Source organism: Lethenteron reissneri, chromosome 18 (assembly GCF_015708825.2).
Source record: "Lethenteron reissneri isolate LAM-NWPU_2019-01 chromosome 18, ASM1570882v1, whole genome shotgun sequence".
In the NCBI taxonomy this organism is placed as follows: Eukaryota; Metazoa; Chordata; class Hyperoartia; order Petromyzontiformes; family Petromyzontidae; genus Lethenteron; species Lethenteron reissneri.
Window position 1 is genome coordinate 9,866,010 of NC_083796.1, and position 15,034 is coordinate 9,881,043.

General features: G+C 43.4%; 1 protein-coding gene across 1 annotated transcript in view; it reads left to right on the forward strand.

The window, feature by feature from the left end:
• Positions 1-549: 549 nt before the first annotated feature.
• Positions 550-15,034, forward strand: part of LOC133343847 (tight junction protein ZO-1-like) — a 209,840-nt gene continuing 195,355 nt past the window's right edge. Inside the window, exons 1-2 of the mRNA XM_061553758.1 lie at positions 550-851; positions 4,936-5,086. Coding sequence (XP_061409742.1) covers positions 739-851; positions 4,936-5,086 — 264 coding nt within the window. The 5' untranslated portion in view covers positions 550-738. The remainder of the gene's footprint in view (positions 852-4,935; positions 5,087-15,034) is intronic.

Sequence of the window (15,034 nt, forward strand, 5' to 3'; positions counted from 1 at the left end):
TACGTCTTCCAATTCTCCCAGGATTAGAATATTTTCATTATTCATGTGCAAGCTAGGGGAGCGTTTTGGCACACCGCCGCCTGATCGACACGATCACGTATTCGGGGGGGGGGTGGGTGGGTGCTAGCGGTGGCGGCGGCGGTGGTGGTGGGGCTGGCTTCTGTGGCCGGTGAGCGACTCCCTCTCGGCTTTGGCTATTTTTAGCCGCGTGGGAAGAAAATGCTTTGTCCGCGATGATTTACAGCGGTGGCGGCAGCAGCAGCAGCAGCAGAGCGCAGAGCGCTCGCCGTCGTTACGCCGCACTGCATCGAGCGCCGCTGCCACTATAGCAGCGGCCGCAGCCGCAGCAGCAGCAGCAAAGGCCCCCCGCCACTGAAGCTGCAGCAGCCGCTCTTGTCTTCAGTCACGGCGCTCGGTGCGACAAGAAGCGGCGGTGTGTGGGGGAGGAGGAGGAGGACGGGGGGTGGGTGGGTGGGAGAGACCCTCGATCCAGATGCAGCAGCCGGAGTCTGCAGCACGCAGCCGAGCAGTTGACTTTTTTTTTGGGGTTCGTCCTCTTCTTCTCCTCCTTCTCCTCCTCTTCCTCCTTCCTTCTTCTTCATTTGCGTCCGGACAAACGAATGGGCATGTGGCTGTTGGCGCACGAGACACCGCTGCCGTGAGTCTCTAAGCCGGGCTCGCTTTTGGGGCTGAGCTTGGCTGCTGCTGCTGCTTTTAACCAGGGTCTACGACTGAAGCATGAAATACAAGAAATTCTTACCTGTCATTCAGCTGGCCCTGGGGGTGACTCCGGCCAACCGGGAGTCGATGCTCCCAAACCATGGGCATCCAAACACGTGGATAACTCTGATGTGAGTATGTCTCTCGTCCGTGCGCGCTGTGCATCACGCACGGGCTCTTCCGAATGATGCGGTCGGAGCGAGGATGGATGCGGGATGAAATCGCGTGTCATTGTCCCCCGCTGTTTTCGTGTTGTTGTTGTTGGTGTTGTTGGCAGTGGGCTATGGGGAACCATGCGAGATGTCACGGGGACATTAACTGTAAAATGTTGCTGACTGAGTGAGTGACGAGATTTTCTTTTTGCAAGCAAAGATTTGCGTGCCGTGTTAGAGGTAATTTGCCAGATGTTCTTAAATAAAGTATGCACCGCATGCTGTAAATGTAATAAGTACGTTCTGCATTGTATGCACGTGGCATTCATTTAATCTCCTGCTGCCATGTGCACACACTGTGTGTTTATGTTGAGACATTTAATGGACACTTCATTGAAGGCACTTTTGACCTTTTTTTAATTGCAAAGTAGGCAAACTGAAGCGTGGACGTGTCGTGTAAACCCTGATTTTATATTTTAAAAATGTAACGGAGTAGCATTAATGCGTATTGTTATTTTGAACATCACAGATATCCGTTTCTATAATTGTCTTAAAGTGTTCGTCGTTTCCGAGTGCTGCGAGCCAATAGTAGTTCTTGAAGGGGCGAGTGAAATAAAATAAAAAGGCCCTTTTCTTTTAACAGGCGGCGAGAGACAAAACACAATTCTATCAGTGAATGCGGTCTGCAGCAACTAAGTAGAAACATGACACTCGCCACGCTCCCCGTGGACAGTTCAAAGCAAATTGATCTCCATTGATTTCTTTTGCGAGAGTAAAACATGATCTGTGTACGGTGCGGTGAAGGAAAAACATTATGGATCTATGCAGATCGCGTTGCTGCTGTTAAGTTTGTGGTCTGTATTTTGACAACTGCGTGTGTGATTGACGAATAAAAGGCACGCTCGCTGATGGCGTGTTGAGATCCGATATGCACTCATCGATTCGAGCTATTTAGATATTACTCTTGAGATCGGTGGACGGACTTTGTGTGTTTCGAGCTTCGAAACCGAGTTTGCACTGCCATAGTCATTAGAAGCACACGTGCGCTGGCGATGCTGTAATTTGTACTTTTAAGTAATAATTTGGGGGGGTCAACATTCGCCTCATCATTGACTTCTCAACAATCAAAGTCTTTTTGATGGAGGAGTCCTCATTATACCGTTGCTTTGTCTCTGCTCTACTGCGTACAGTTCTGTGATGGACAGACCGTTTAAGTGTTCCATCCTTCGTTAGGAGTCGCCTTAATTCACTCGATGACATGCTTTGCGAAAAGAGGCATTACAGAGCCCGAACGCATCTTTGAAAGGGTCAACCATTGTGTGTGTGTGCACATATACAAATGTGTGTCGTGTGTTTCGTGCATACCTGTCAACCCCGAATCAATTCAGGCCTTATTGGCCACCCCGTGCCCCTTATAAATCCCAACGTTTATCCTATAAAAAGTCCCATCACAAGGGAGAAACACAAACAAATAGACCCCCCCCCCCCAAAAAAAAAATGTTTGCTCATATTGAAACGGCTGTATGCCATAAGGACCTGCAAACTCAATTTCCCTGTACAAGAACACGGGGCAAACCGTATGGGCTGAGACGGCTATGTGTGTGTGTGTATCCTGTGCTTAGTGCTGTTGTTAATCTTGAAACGTGTTTGGAGTAGAACGCGCACCTACCTATCGGTCGCCCTGTCACTGCACGGACAGATGACTGCTTCCAGCAGCAACGGGCCTCACGTGCTCACCCGGTGTCCTCTGATTCCTATCCCATCTCAACCCTCTCCACTTCCTTCCTCCTCGCATTTTCTCCCAAATCGAAACCATCGAAACAATATTCTAGTTGGAATGTACAGCAATAACCTTCGTTAAATGAACCTCTACCCAAACCCATTGTGCAGTGTATTGCAGCTGCCCGCGTTCATTAGCTCAGCGCCCCCCCTGTTAAAGATATCGTAGAGAACTAAGAAGGGGCGACAACAAAAGTAAAAACTGGTCTCTTCAGGGTGTGGGCGAGCATCTTCATATCTCAATGGTTGGATTTTGTCATCGCCCCCCCCCCCTGGTAAATGTGTTATAAATCAATCCCATACAATTTGATTCACTCATTAGCATGCCCCTTGCATAAGTTAGTGAACATTGGCAACATTCTGTGTGTGCTTATAATAAAAAAATATACAATGCATGTACACAGAAATGACTTTGCCACGTAAGCAATTTGTAAAGTTGAACATTTTCACTACAGTAATTAATTTAACCATTTACAAAGACTTTATCTCCTATTTAGCCTAATACTGATCCTATTAAGCTTCATTCTTATCTATCCAAGCCAGATTTGAAATCAGCAGGTGAAATAACGGAGGGAAAGCTTGACCAACCACTGCGTTTGCACGCATATGTTAGCAGGCAATAAAGCAACCACATTGTGAGACCACTCAAGCTATCTCTTGATTGGAAATTCAAATTATAGACTCCGTCACAAGTCTATGCAAGAATGTGTTGCCTGGCCACGTTTTACTTGCACACATTTTGAAAATGTTGCATCGTCCCTATTCATGCTTTCATGTTTACGCTTGTGCAGAGATGCATGCTGGTTTGTGTGTGGTTCAATGTGATGGGTTTTTCTCTCTCTCTCTCTCTTATAAATTTCGCTGACACGCATGTGTGTTTGCTTACACTGTAATTATTCACAGACACACACTGTATGAGGCATCGACGTGCTTGCCCAGCGTGTGTCTTGGGTCTTGTGCTTATTTTTTGCTCAACTGCAAGAAGCACGTCACTTGCTTTGGCCAAATACGGTGGCGTTGGTGGTGATAGTGTCCCATGTACTTCCCCAATGTACTCGTAAAGAGTCATTATGTTAAATGGCTTTAGCCTAGTTTATCAAAATGATGCTGGAATAGAGTGTGACAAGCGTGACATTTCACCGTTACGAGGGTTTTGACTCAATGTGCCAGAGTGCATCTGCCTCGACATAGCTCTCGCCTTTATACGGCACCTCGAGGTTGCCGAGGCTCTTGGCCTCTGCAGGATTCGTAGGCACAGGAACCAAAACGCCCTTCCCATGTGCTTGCTGCTCACTTTTCAATCTGATTAGCACCATCCACGGCCACCACAGTGGCTTGTAAGGTTAAGTGCTTACAGCTCAATATACTACTCTACAATTTATCTAAAAGCATGGCTTGCAACATCTAGTCGACATGCTTGGTGGATGGTATCGTCCGTAGTCTTTTCACCATGAATGATAAACGTTGAGGACAATTCACAAAGCCTATGGGAGGCGTGGGGGGGGGGTCCAGTAATATTATAATGGGGGTTATAAAGTGCACCCATGGAATTGGTTTTTCTCGAGCCACGCGCATTTTATGAGCTTCTCCAGGGGAGGTGTTTTGGCCTACTCTTCTTACGTTGGACAGAATCTTGGAAGAAGGGAGGGGGATCTACACTGTAACCCCAACACACACGCACCCTGCCCATCCACTAACTGTACCCGTGTATACTGCTGTAGGTGTTGGGATTTAAAGATATTGTTTTAACTTTCCTGTCCGAGAGATCGAACTGGCGACCTCTTGATTGCATGTACAATTGTGCCAGCCATTTGCATCACGGCAGGATCCCCAGCAATATACTAATTGCGAAACCACATGTAGAATCGATCAAGCGCAGGCCAAGCACCTAACCATCAAAGGACTTGCCGAGCCTCGGTTGTGTTGTGACACACGCATGTTGTGTTGTGCTTTGCGCGTGTGTCTGCCTGGCTGCACGACAAACCCGGGAACTCGAGTTCGATTCTCGCTCACGGCCAACACCATTCACGATCATCTGAGCCGTGGCTATCCCTCCTTAAGTCGACTCGGCCTCAAACGAGTACCCGGTGCGGTGTCTAAAACCATCAACACTAGGGAGAGACAAGGCGTGACGTTGGGTACCACCGAACACCTCGTGTGCCCCCGGCCGGGTACGGGTAGCCGAGTATCGGGTAGGGTACGGGTATCGGGTACCCGGTTGCGACCTCTGTTTTAAGGCCATATTGGGGGGGGGGGGTACCCCCTTTTGTCTTTTGTCTCGCAGGGAGGAGGGAGCTCTGCCTGCCGGAAGCCACTGCCGAGGACGCCGAGGACGCCACTCAAGCCACGAAGACGACGAGGAGGAAGCTCTGTACGCCACGCTGCTCAGCAGGCGCAGCAGGAGCCTGGACTGCGCCAGCTACCCCAGGCTGATGGTAAGACACGAGGCCAAGAGAGCAATCAGATGTGCTTAGATGTAAAACACATTTTTAAGGATGTTATCTGACCCAACGTTCGTCTCGCTGTTCAAATATCAGCCAGGCCGAGTCCAGGCTTTATCAACGTAATTGTTTGTGGGGGAGGGGGGGTTTTCTTTTTGACAAGTGTGGCCATGCTGCATGGATGAAACTATTCCGTAGATTTTTTTTGTTTAATTTTAGAATTTTTTTAAATATGTGGTGGTGTACATTTTTCAACAATTATCCATTTGAAATGGGTAATGGATGGCCTCCAAAATATGCAAATAAAACTGTTATCTGTGATTGTGTTATTGTAAGATGTGAGTGTCAAAAACATGTTGTTGTTTTTTAAGGCATTTTTGTCAGCAACCTTCTTCACCATATCTCCTTTTTTTCTTGCCTCTCTTTCATTCGCTATTGACCGGTGTTTCACCATTTCCAATAGATGCAACGGTTGCCTTCTGGGCCTCATGGAATGGGGTTCATGTTCCACAGACATCCATCACGTGCTCGTAGAAATTGAATGGCGACGTGACTTACCCTTGCACGCCACACTTTTCCGTCTATGTGTAGCACACTGTTTCCCCACGAGGTGCACTAAATTCACCGAGGTTAGCTCGTTCATCTATCCATTGCTGCGGCTATATCACTTCCACCACCAACTGTCTTGGTTTTTCACAAGGTTGGAAAATGTCAAATGTTACCTTTGAAAGATCCATATATAGTTTTTTTTTACACTTGGGACAACAATGTACCTAATTTGGAGTTCATCTTCTTGGTTATTTCGGTAAAGTCACGTAGAAGAGAAGTAATATTATGTTTTATTTTTATTATTTTATTACTTCCCTTCTACGTGACTTTACCGAAAGAACCAAGAAGATGAATCCCTGCAGTCACGAAAGCTTTAAATCGAAATTTAATTTGGAGTTGTACAAAAGGGTTTTATTTCGTGTGTGGTGTAGATGATGTGGTTGAAAAGATACACAAAATTACTTGTGACATATCACACTTGCTTGTCATCCTCATCAGCCGTGCTCAATCCACTGCTGGATGAAGGCCTCCCCAAGCCACTGCCTTCTCACAAACTTGCAATGCAGCAACAATATAGCCAGCAGCTCCACATGATCTGCTGGAATCCCTCCATCTTCTCAGTCGACGTTCTTTCCGATGTGTTTCTTTCCTTGGCTGTCACTTCCTCGTTGTTCTTGATCACCAGAACATCATTTTTCATCGCGACGTATCCTACCTGAGCCCAATTTGACCGAAGCAGGTTTGATTGCCATTAGCATGCTTATATTTCGATTTAAAGCTTTCGTGACTGCAGGGATTCATATTATTGGTTCTTTCGGTAAAGTCACGTAGAAGGGAAATAATAAAATAATAATAAATAAAACAAAATTATCACGACGTTTCGATTGCAACACAAGCAATCATCATCGGGTGTGAAAACCACAGCAAGGAAATTTTTGAAAAAAGTGGCGTTTTTTTCTTAACGTTAACACCACCGACAGCGACTGGCGGTTGTTCAGACGGACGAGACCATCTATGATTGATTGTGTTCACGTTTACGGTGACTTTCAGACCGCATTCCATTCTCCTTCTCTCCCCCTCCTCCGTTCCGAGCATAGATGGACTCATCCGTCTGAACAACCGCCAGTCGCTGTCCATGGCGCTGACGTTAAGAAAAAACCGCCACTTTTTTTCAAAAATTTCCTTGCTGTGGTTTTCACACCTGATGATGATTGCTTGTGTTGCAATCGAAACGTCGTGAGAATTTTATTTTTAGCATGCTTGTGTTCTCTATTCCTTGTCTTCCTCTTTCTGCCTCTCAATATAAGTCCATGCCTCTTGGCACGTTTTTCAGTTTTTCTTCTCGATGTGCCATGAATAACTTTGTTTCTGAACCATGTCACAGCAGTTGGTACACACTGATTGCTAACTGTCTTCAGGCTCAATGGTATGTCAATTATCATGATCATGTTCAGTTTTGTCAAAAGCACTCCAACCTGCTGTGATGTTTCTGTTTATTGCACTCGATATTGGTATTCAAACTACTTCAGTACAACGCGATTCTCTTTTCAATGTATTCAAGAATGGTAAAGGCAGATGTACTTTGTGAGCTCTTGCTACTCCTTCATAGTTATTGACAATGAGGAATGTGCATTCAGTCCTGTGTATATTCATATTTTTGGTCAACATTCCTAACTGTTTACATTGATTGCTATTTACATTTTTAAGTACTATTAATGGACACTGCTATGCAATCCAACTCTGAGGTCTGACATATTTGTGAACAAATGGATAATGAAGTAGCTTTTACGACTCATCATGCGCATTGAAGGCTATAATCGCATGAGATCAAGGAAAGGTTTTGATTGTGAAGCAGGTGGACGTGTTATTATGCTCGAGAGGAAAAGAGCCATTTGAGCTAAAGACGTGTTCTGGTGAGTGTAGCTCTAGCAAGCACATTTTCTGTAATTGTTGCAGTATTACCGGACGTACGAGGTATCGTCGCATAGACATATTTCCAAGGTGGTTAGATGTTAACTACCTCGCCTGGTATATAGATGTCGTGGGTTCGATCTCGACCCTGATGCCTGTATTTTTGGAGTTTACATATCTCTCTCCCCCTGGGTTGTGTCGGATTTTTCTCCAGGCCCTCTGGTTTTTGCCTGGTAGGATGGGGATGGTTTAGTTATATTTGTATGTATTTGGGTGATTTGTTTACCTTTACTGCACTTTGCACTTCTATCATGTTTCAGTATTGTTGTTGTAACTTTCTTGCCCACCCCTCCTGAACACTATGAAAGAGCTTTATAGCTCACTGGATTCCTCCAGTATAAATCAATATTTTAAGTCCCATTTTCCCACCACATTTGGGATCAACTTGCGTTTAGAGTATTTGGCTGCTTTAAATTTTCGCACGATAAGCCAATTAGTTGAGCTATCATTTGTGGTGGCCAGGTCGCTTCTGAAAAAGAGTTATGGAGCTCAGTGGACATTACCTAGTAAAATGAAAAAAAATAAGTTTCGTTTTAGTTTAGAATTTTAATGAGGATAACCTCAATGTGATGTGTATTTCACGCCTGTTCGTAATTTTTTTTGCTTGCGTAAGGCCAATTTGAACAACTTACCGTGACTTCATTAAATTATTTGAGCATTGTCCTCTGCCATCACGAAGCGTGGAACACAAAGTGTTTTTGATGTCCTCTTGAGAAAGCGATGTCCCACGCGGGGATGTTATCTGTAACGCACTCATTCTGGCAGTCTAGAATATGTACTGACCGTTCCCTTAATCTCACGTTGTTTACGAAGTGTTTTATTAAATACATAATATACTGGGCACAAGAACCTTGCAAAACTGCAAGAAAACAGAGGAGGCTTTAATAGTTAAAGGTCTCCATCCACTGCAGTCACTCGATTGGAAATAATTTAACCTTTAGCAACCAGAAGTGAATCTGCGTGTTTATTTTTGTCACCTACAAAATGTACAGTTCTGGCACCGATGATGACCAGATTTTATGTTTTCTGACCTGGACATTATTGATGTAACTTTGTATAGTTTCCAGTGTTCATTATAATGTGTGAATCTCCTATTCATTTCACATACAATATTACAAATGTAATCACGCTTTTGAATCACAAATCTAACTGATAAATGCATGTGTCCGTTAGTTTAACACGGAGGCTTTCACGACCAATATTATCCATAGAAGTTTTTGGGTTATATCGCTTAATTATAAATGTGTCGTTAGACGCACCACAAATGATGACAGTATATTTATCCCTCTATTTACGACCAAAACAGGAGGCTTTCACCACAACTCTGGTTGTTGCCTGATGAAGCTAGTTGTAATTGCGGGCCAAACGTCGTACTCGAATTGTAAATGGTGTGGGTTTACTCTCCAACACACCAGTGTGTACTCACTTGATTGTTTTTCACAGTGCACTTAAGGCAATAATTATGCACATATGTATCATTGCATACACTACAGTACGTTATTATTTCATTCTAAGAAGGGGGGCCATTTCCCAAAACGTTACCTATGTTTTTTTTTTATATTTTCACGGCCAATGTCTTTTTGATGAATGTGAGTTGTTTTGTCCCTTGTAAATGTTGAGTTTCGCAGCACAGTATAAAGTTGTGAGATATTCTTGTCGTGTGTAAAAGACGGATTAAAAAATAAATTCAACTGCGTTTCAATGTAATAATTATTGTATAATTTACTTTTAATGCTTTTGCAAACACAAACTCAGATATCCACAGCTCATGAATCTAGGAAACATATCTACACCTCATTTGCTATGTCTGCTTACATTTCTGCAATGGAAGACTGAGAATTAGAAATAGGAAAAGACGCATATTGTAGTCATAACATACGATTTCTCATGCATGGAACAAAGCTTTAAATCTGAAAGATAAATTGCTGCAATTTTCTCAAGAACACAACCAGTTTTTCCATATTTCCTTTCAAACCATCACTAGTCTTGTGAGAAAGTGTATGCATACGAATCGTGGAATATACATTTTTTACAATGTAAATGCAGGCGGTTTGTGCAGAACACACAAATCTAATGCGTATGATTGTTTAAGCCGTTTAGTCTGGTTCTGTATTGCAATTAAGATAAATGCATTAAGGTGCTCTGTATTTAACCCACAGGCCCGTTAGAATCTTACAGTGTCCTCAATTGTGTGCTCCTCCGATGTGTTTGAGTTGATATCTTCTGACAACGCCATGGCCTGTCAGCTCTGAATGGCCATGGACGTGATTAGATTTAAATGTAAAGGAAAACAAGTGACAGTCCGCGCTTATTATTTTGTTCGGGAAAAATATATATTTCCTGTATAGCACAAAAAAACATATCACACGCCACTACAATTACACTAGATAACATGTATCTGTTCAGATACTGCACTGCATTGCTGTATGCTACAGAGTGCATGCAAGCATACACGAAGGCAACACACACGCGCACAAAAACGAAGAGTCTTTGATTTTGATACGTGCGAATAGCCCGCTGCATTGAGACCTTGAAATAAACCGTGTGCAGTGTCCTTGATAATAACTTTTTTTTCCCGCTCAAAACAATGTACGGGTCAGGAGTCATTGCATTCTTGGCCAGTGCACACAGCAAGCCCGCCTCTACCGTGAACCCATCGTGAATTCGCATTTTGTCACTTGCCGGGTCATTCGGATTTCTGAGCCAGGTGAAGTTGGAGAAAAATGCTCTCTCTTTGGCGGCTTCTCAAAGCACAAACTTTTCCCCCTCCCCCTTGTCAAATTATTATTTGCCTCGGACGCCAAAAAATAAATCGTGAACTGTGTTAATTTTATTTGTTTTCTAAACAACTCTTAAGAGATTGAGATATTGAATATGCGGGTGCAATTAATTATTGTACTTTAGCCATGGGTGGTAGTTTGGGAGGGGGGCACGGGGGGACAGCCCCACCCCTCCACCCCAGACTGGACACCTTTATCAATTTATTTTCTGTAGTTTACAAATAAGATAAAATAATAATAATGTATTATATGCACCCGGGATTCCTAATGTGTGGAACATGGCAAACCCCTGACCCCGCCTAATATAGAAGCCAAACTCCGCCCGTGACTTTTAGCAAATTCCATCCTTTAAATGTGTATTTCTAGCGCGATATACAAAAATATGACTTCAAGTAAACTAAACTTAAAATGTATGTCTACGCCGTTTTGTTTTGGCGTCAGCGGACGTTTTGAACCGTTGTGTTTGGGGCCGTCCATAAATGACGTCACGCACCGAGGGGGGGGGGGAGGAGGTGTAGACATTTGTGACGATGTGTGACGAGGGAGGTAGGGGGGGGGGTTGAGAAATGTGACGTCACATCAAAATGCGCAACTTTAAATAAATATTAATTAAATAGAATTGTTATGCCACTAATTTTGATTAATTTTCAATATTAACCATTTGATTATTTAAATTTACTAAGGGCACCTTTTATTATTCCATGAAGGAGTATTTTGCTTCTCCATGAGAGAATGGAGAAGCATACATTTTGTACATTTTTTTTAATGATTGCTATTAAACATTTTGATTCTAATGATTCTACCAGGGCTTTTCATTCTGTGGAATGAATATATGATTGTTATAATTGTACTCTCCATTTTGCTTCGTTCTACGACAAAGTTTTAATATTTTATAATTATAAGAGAATTTCAATATAATATTCTGAACATCTGCAGTTTTAGTTAGACGTTGAATATTTTCAAGTTAATTTTATGCTAAATTTCAGCTTTCCAACGCCTCCTTTTTAATAAATGTTTTCTCCTACAACATCAGAGTGCAGCGCCACATTAAATACGCACTACAATGACAATAGTTTAAAGTGATTTAAAGCATGTTTTATTTTCTAAATGGAAATATTGTTTTGGGGGGGTGGGGGCAGAGCTTTGTGACGTCATTTGAGGCGGGTCTGACTTTTTGCGACGAGGGTGGGAGGGAGGGGGGGTCAAAAATCGGCCAAAATCGCGTGACGTCATTTATGGACGGCCCCTTTTTTTAAAATCTGCGTGATAATGTGTGTGACACGTCGTGATGGCAACGATTTAGTATAAATTACAGCACGCACGGAGGGCGAGAGATTTTTGCACAGTGACGAGTGGAGAACGTTGGCTGCGAAAGAAATCACCGGTGGGGTCATTTTGCTGACGAATCTACTTTGCTGAAACCAGTGCGTGCGGCTGTACAATTTTCAGTTGGAAATGTTTAATTAGCTGCAGTCTATGGGATGACATACTTAAGATACGGAAATAACATTCGTTAAATGAAGGGCGTTATTAAAAACAAGAACAGCTGTCCAAATAATTATCGTCCTACAACTAAAATAATGAACAAAATGGTTCCGTAACCGCTCCGCTCAAAATCACTCGAATCCAAAATACCGAACTCTTTGAACGATGCTACGTACAAATAATTCAATGTATCCACTCATAAAAATGCATTTCCTATAAAGACGTTTGCTCAGAAGCAGACAAATACCGTAAACAACAACAAAAAGCCATTAAAAAGCAATGGCGGTGTTTAATGGAATGTGTTAAATAAAACAGTGAAAGTACTATTAACCATTGTGTTACATAATCAACGACCTTGACACGTGCGCGAGCCGTATATGGCTATGACGTCAGCTGCAGGCTGACCACCTTGGTACCGTGCACTTGCTTTGACGGCTTGTCAGCCGGGAAAGCGATGGCAATTGTTTATTCAATGGCTGGAGCGCCAACATCGTTCCCGTTTATGCTCTCACGTCTGATCCTCAAATTACCTCTAGATTTGAAGTTTTCGTGACTGCAAGGATTCATATTCTTAGGTTTTTTCGGGTAAAGTCACGTAAGTAAAACATTAAAATTAATAAAAGTAAAATAAAATAAAAAATCACGACGTTTCGGAAGCAACACAAGCTTCCGTCTTCAGGTGGAACCGTCACAGCCCGACAGCTGTATCAAGTAAATGAGAGATTACAGGAGATACCACTCCGTATATATAATGGTTGAGGGGGGGAAGGGGCAGGGATGGCCCACTTTTTATTATTATGGTAAGGTGCGGTTTGAGACTATGAATAGACTGCATAACAAAAGACTGAGCCTTTATTATGGAGAGGTTCGGTTTGTGACTACGCCTAGCCTACATAAGCCTACATACTCAAATTACCCTTAATCTTATTGCACGGGCAAAAAACTGCTCATCTATCATCGATAATAATCCTCACATGGGTCCTAAATTCGCTTTAGAATCTTCTCGTGGGTTGTCTATTATATGCTGTGAGCGTAATCAGGCGAATGTGTTGAGTACTTTGTTTTTCGTCTCTCAGTTGAGGCCATTCATTTCCCAAAAATGTCCCACCTTACAATCGTATCATCGGATGCAGAAATGCATTACCAGTACATTTAATGACCAACAAGCATTTCATTAGGGTACTTAGATAAAAATGTGTCATCACTCTAAGTTTTTTGTATTGTTCACTTGCTTTAGGACCATCTAAATACTGCATGTGCCTGTGTGCACAGAGATAACACGTATTTGTGTATTCGTGCGTGCAATTTTAATGTAAAGTATTATTTCAAACATCTCATCGGATGGATTTCTATGAAATATGCATATAACGCTATTATTAATGTTGACGCTCCATATTGACTCCTATGATACTACAGAAGTAAATTTTACGTAATGTATATTATTCCACTACTGAGTCAGCTTTATGTGAACTCATTAGCATATAAATGTATGTAATTGGAAAGGGCAATTCGGCACAATAAAATAATTCTTCCATACATCAAAAACCAGTTACACACACTCATCACAGTCCACTTAGAACCATGCATCACACCAACAATAAACATCTCTTACATGGCAACAGAAGTGCAAATAGTGGAACTCCGTCCCGTAAACTTGACATCACAATTTCGCAAGAATGTGGAACTGCTGCTGGTGTTTATACATTCCTGGTGGAATTTTTGTGTTGACTCGTGCCAAAAGTTCAAGTTCATGTATTAGGTATCGCCCTGTGAGCCATTCGGCTCTTGAATCGGGTGCAACCGCAACAGACAAAAAACTAAAACATGAACAAAAAACATCTTAAAGTGAATATGTGACAGAATTCTGCCACGGTGTAATGGTTATATTATCATTTACTGGAGCTGTCGTCAGGAGACCACCCACTTCCATCTGCCGGCATGCTAGTTATATCAATAGGGTGAGTCTCATAAATGACCGCCCACCCCCCCACCACAGCTACGTAGCCGAGGTCGCAACCGGGTACCCGATACCCGTAACCTACCCGATACCCGGCTACCCGTACCCGGCCGGGTACGGGTACCTGTTTGCGACCCTGGTGCGGCCGAGTACGGGTAGGCCGTGAATCACTGGTGAGTAACCGTTAGTCACTCATTTCCCAACGTCTTGTCTCTTCTCACAATTCAAGTTCCTAAAATCAACCCAACCGCGCCTGCAACATGGCTTCATCCCAGAGTTCGCAATCGGGTACCCGTACCCGTACCCTACCCGATACCCGGCCGGGTACGGGTAGTCGGGTATCGGGTACGGGTACCCGTTTGCGACCCTAGTGCGGCCGGGTACGGGTACGGGTAAGGAATCGAAACCCGTTTGCGACCTCTGCTACGTAGTCAACCGTGCTAACTGGAGGTTTGAGTAGAGCGGCGGACAGGTCGTGTGGGGCAGAGTCTGATGCGTGTACTTCCACCAACACGTCTGACCAGCGTGGGTACAATTGCCCAAAATTACCTCTTCAGGGGCTCTCCAAAGCGCCCTCTGGCGGAGGTCATTCCAACAGCGGCGTCAGACATTTCAACGCTGCACCTCCACCTCTTACCAAGAGCGTACACCATTTGGTTACGTATGCCATTTTACATTTCACCTTTAGGCTCTTTCTGGAATTGTATTCTGAGTTGGGAAGAGTAATGGATGATGCTATTTTCTATGATTTGTGGTTGTAAGGGGATGCATTTTGTGAAAGCAAAAATGATTAATATTCCATATATAGGAAAGGTCATGCCTACACATTGTTGTTGTTATGCCACTGCAGGTAAAATGAAAGTCTTGGCCTTTATGCTATTTGTACTTTCTGGTTCATGCTGATACGTTTTGTGAAATTATACTTTTTTGCCCACACTTTAGTCCAATGACCCAACATGCATCTCTCTGTCGGATCAACTTGCAGTGCACTTATTTTTGCTCGTGGCTTTATAAAAAGTGATATCGGACAAACGCATTCGAGGTTTAAACGGTGTGACTCCATTGCCCCAGTTTTGGCAGGGTTTCACTTGGAGCAAAAGTTTACGTACGGTGCGAAAGAAGTTCAACCTACATACATGCAGCAGCATGTGATGTGTGAAAGATACCGCATCCTTTAGCCGACGGTCTGCAATCGCTCAG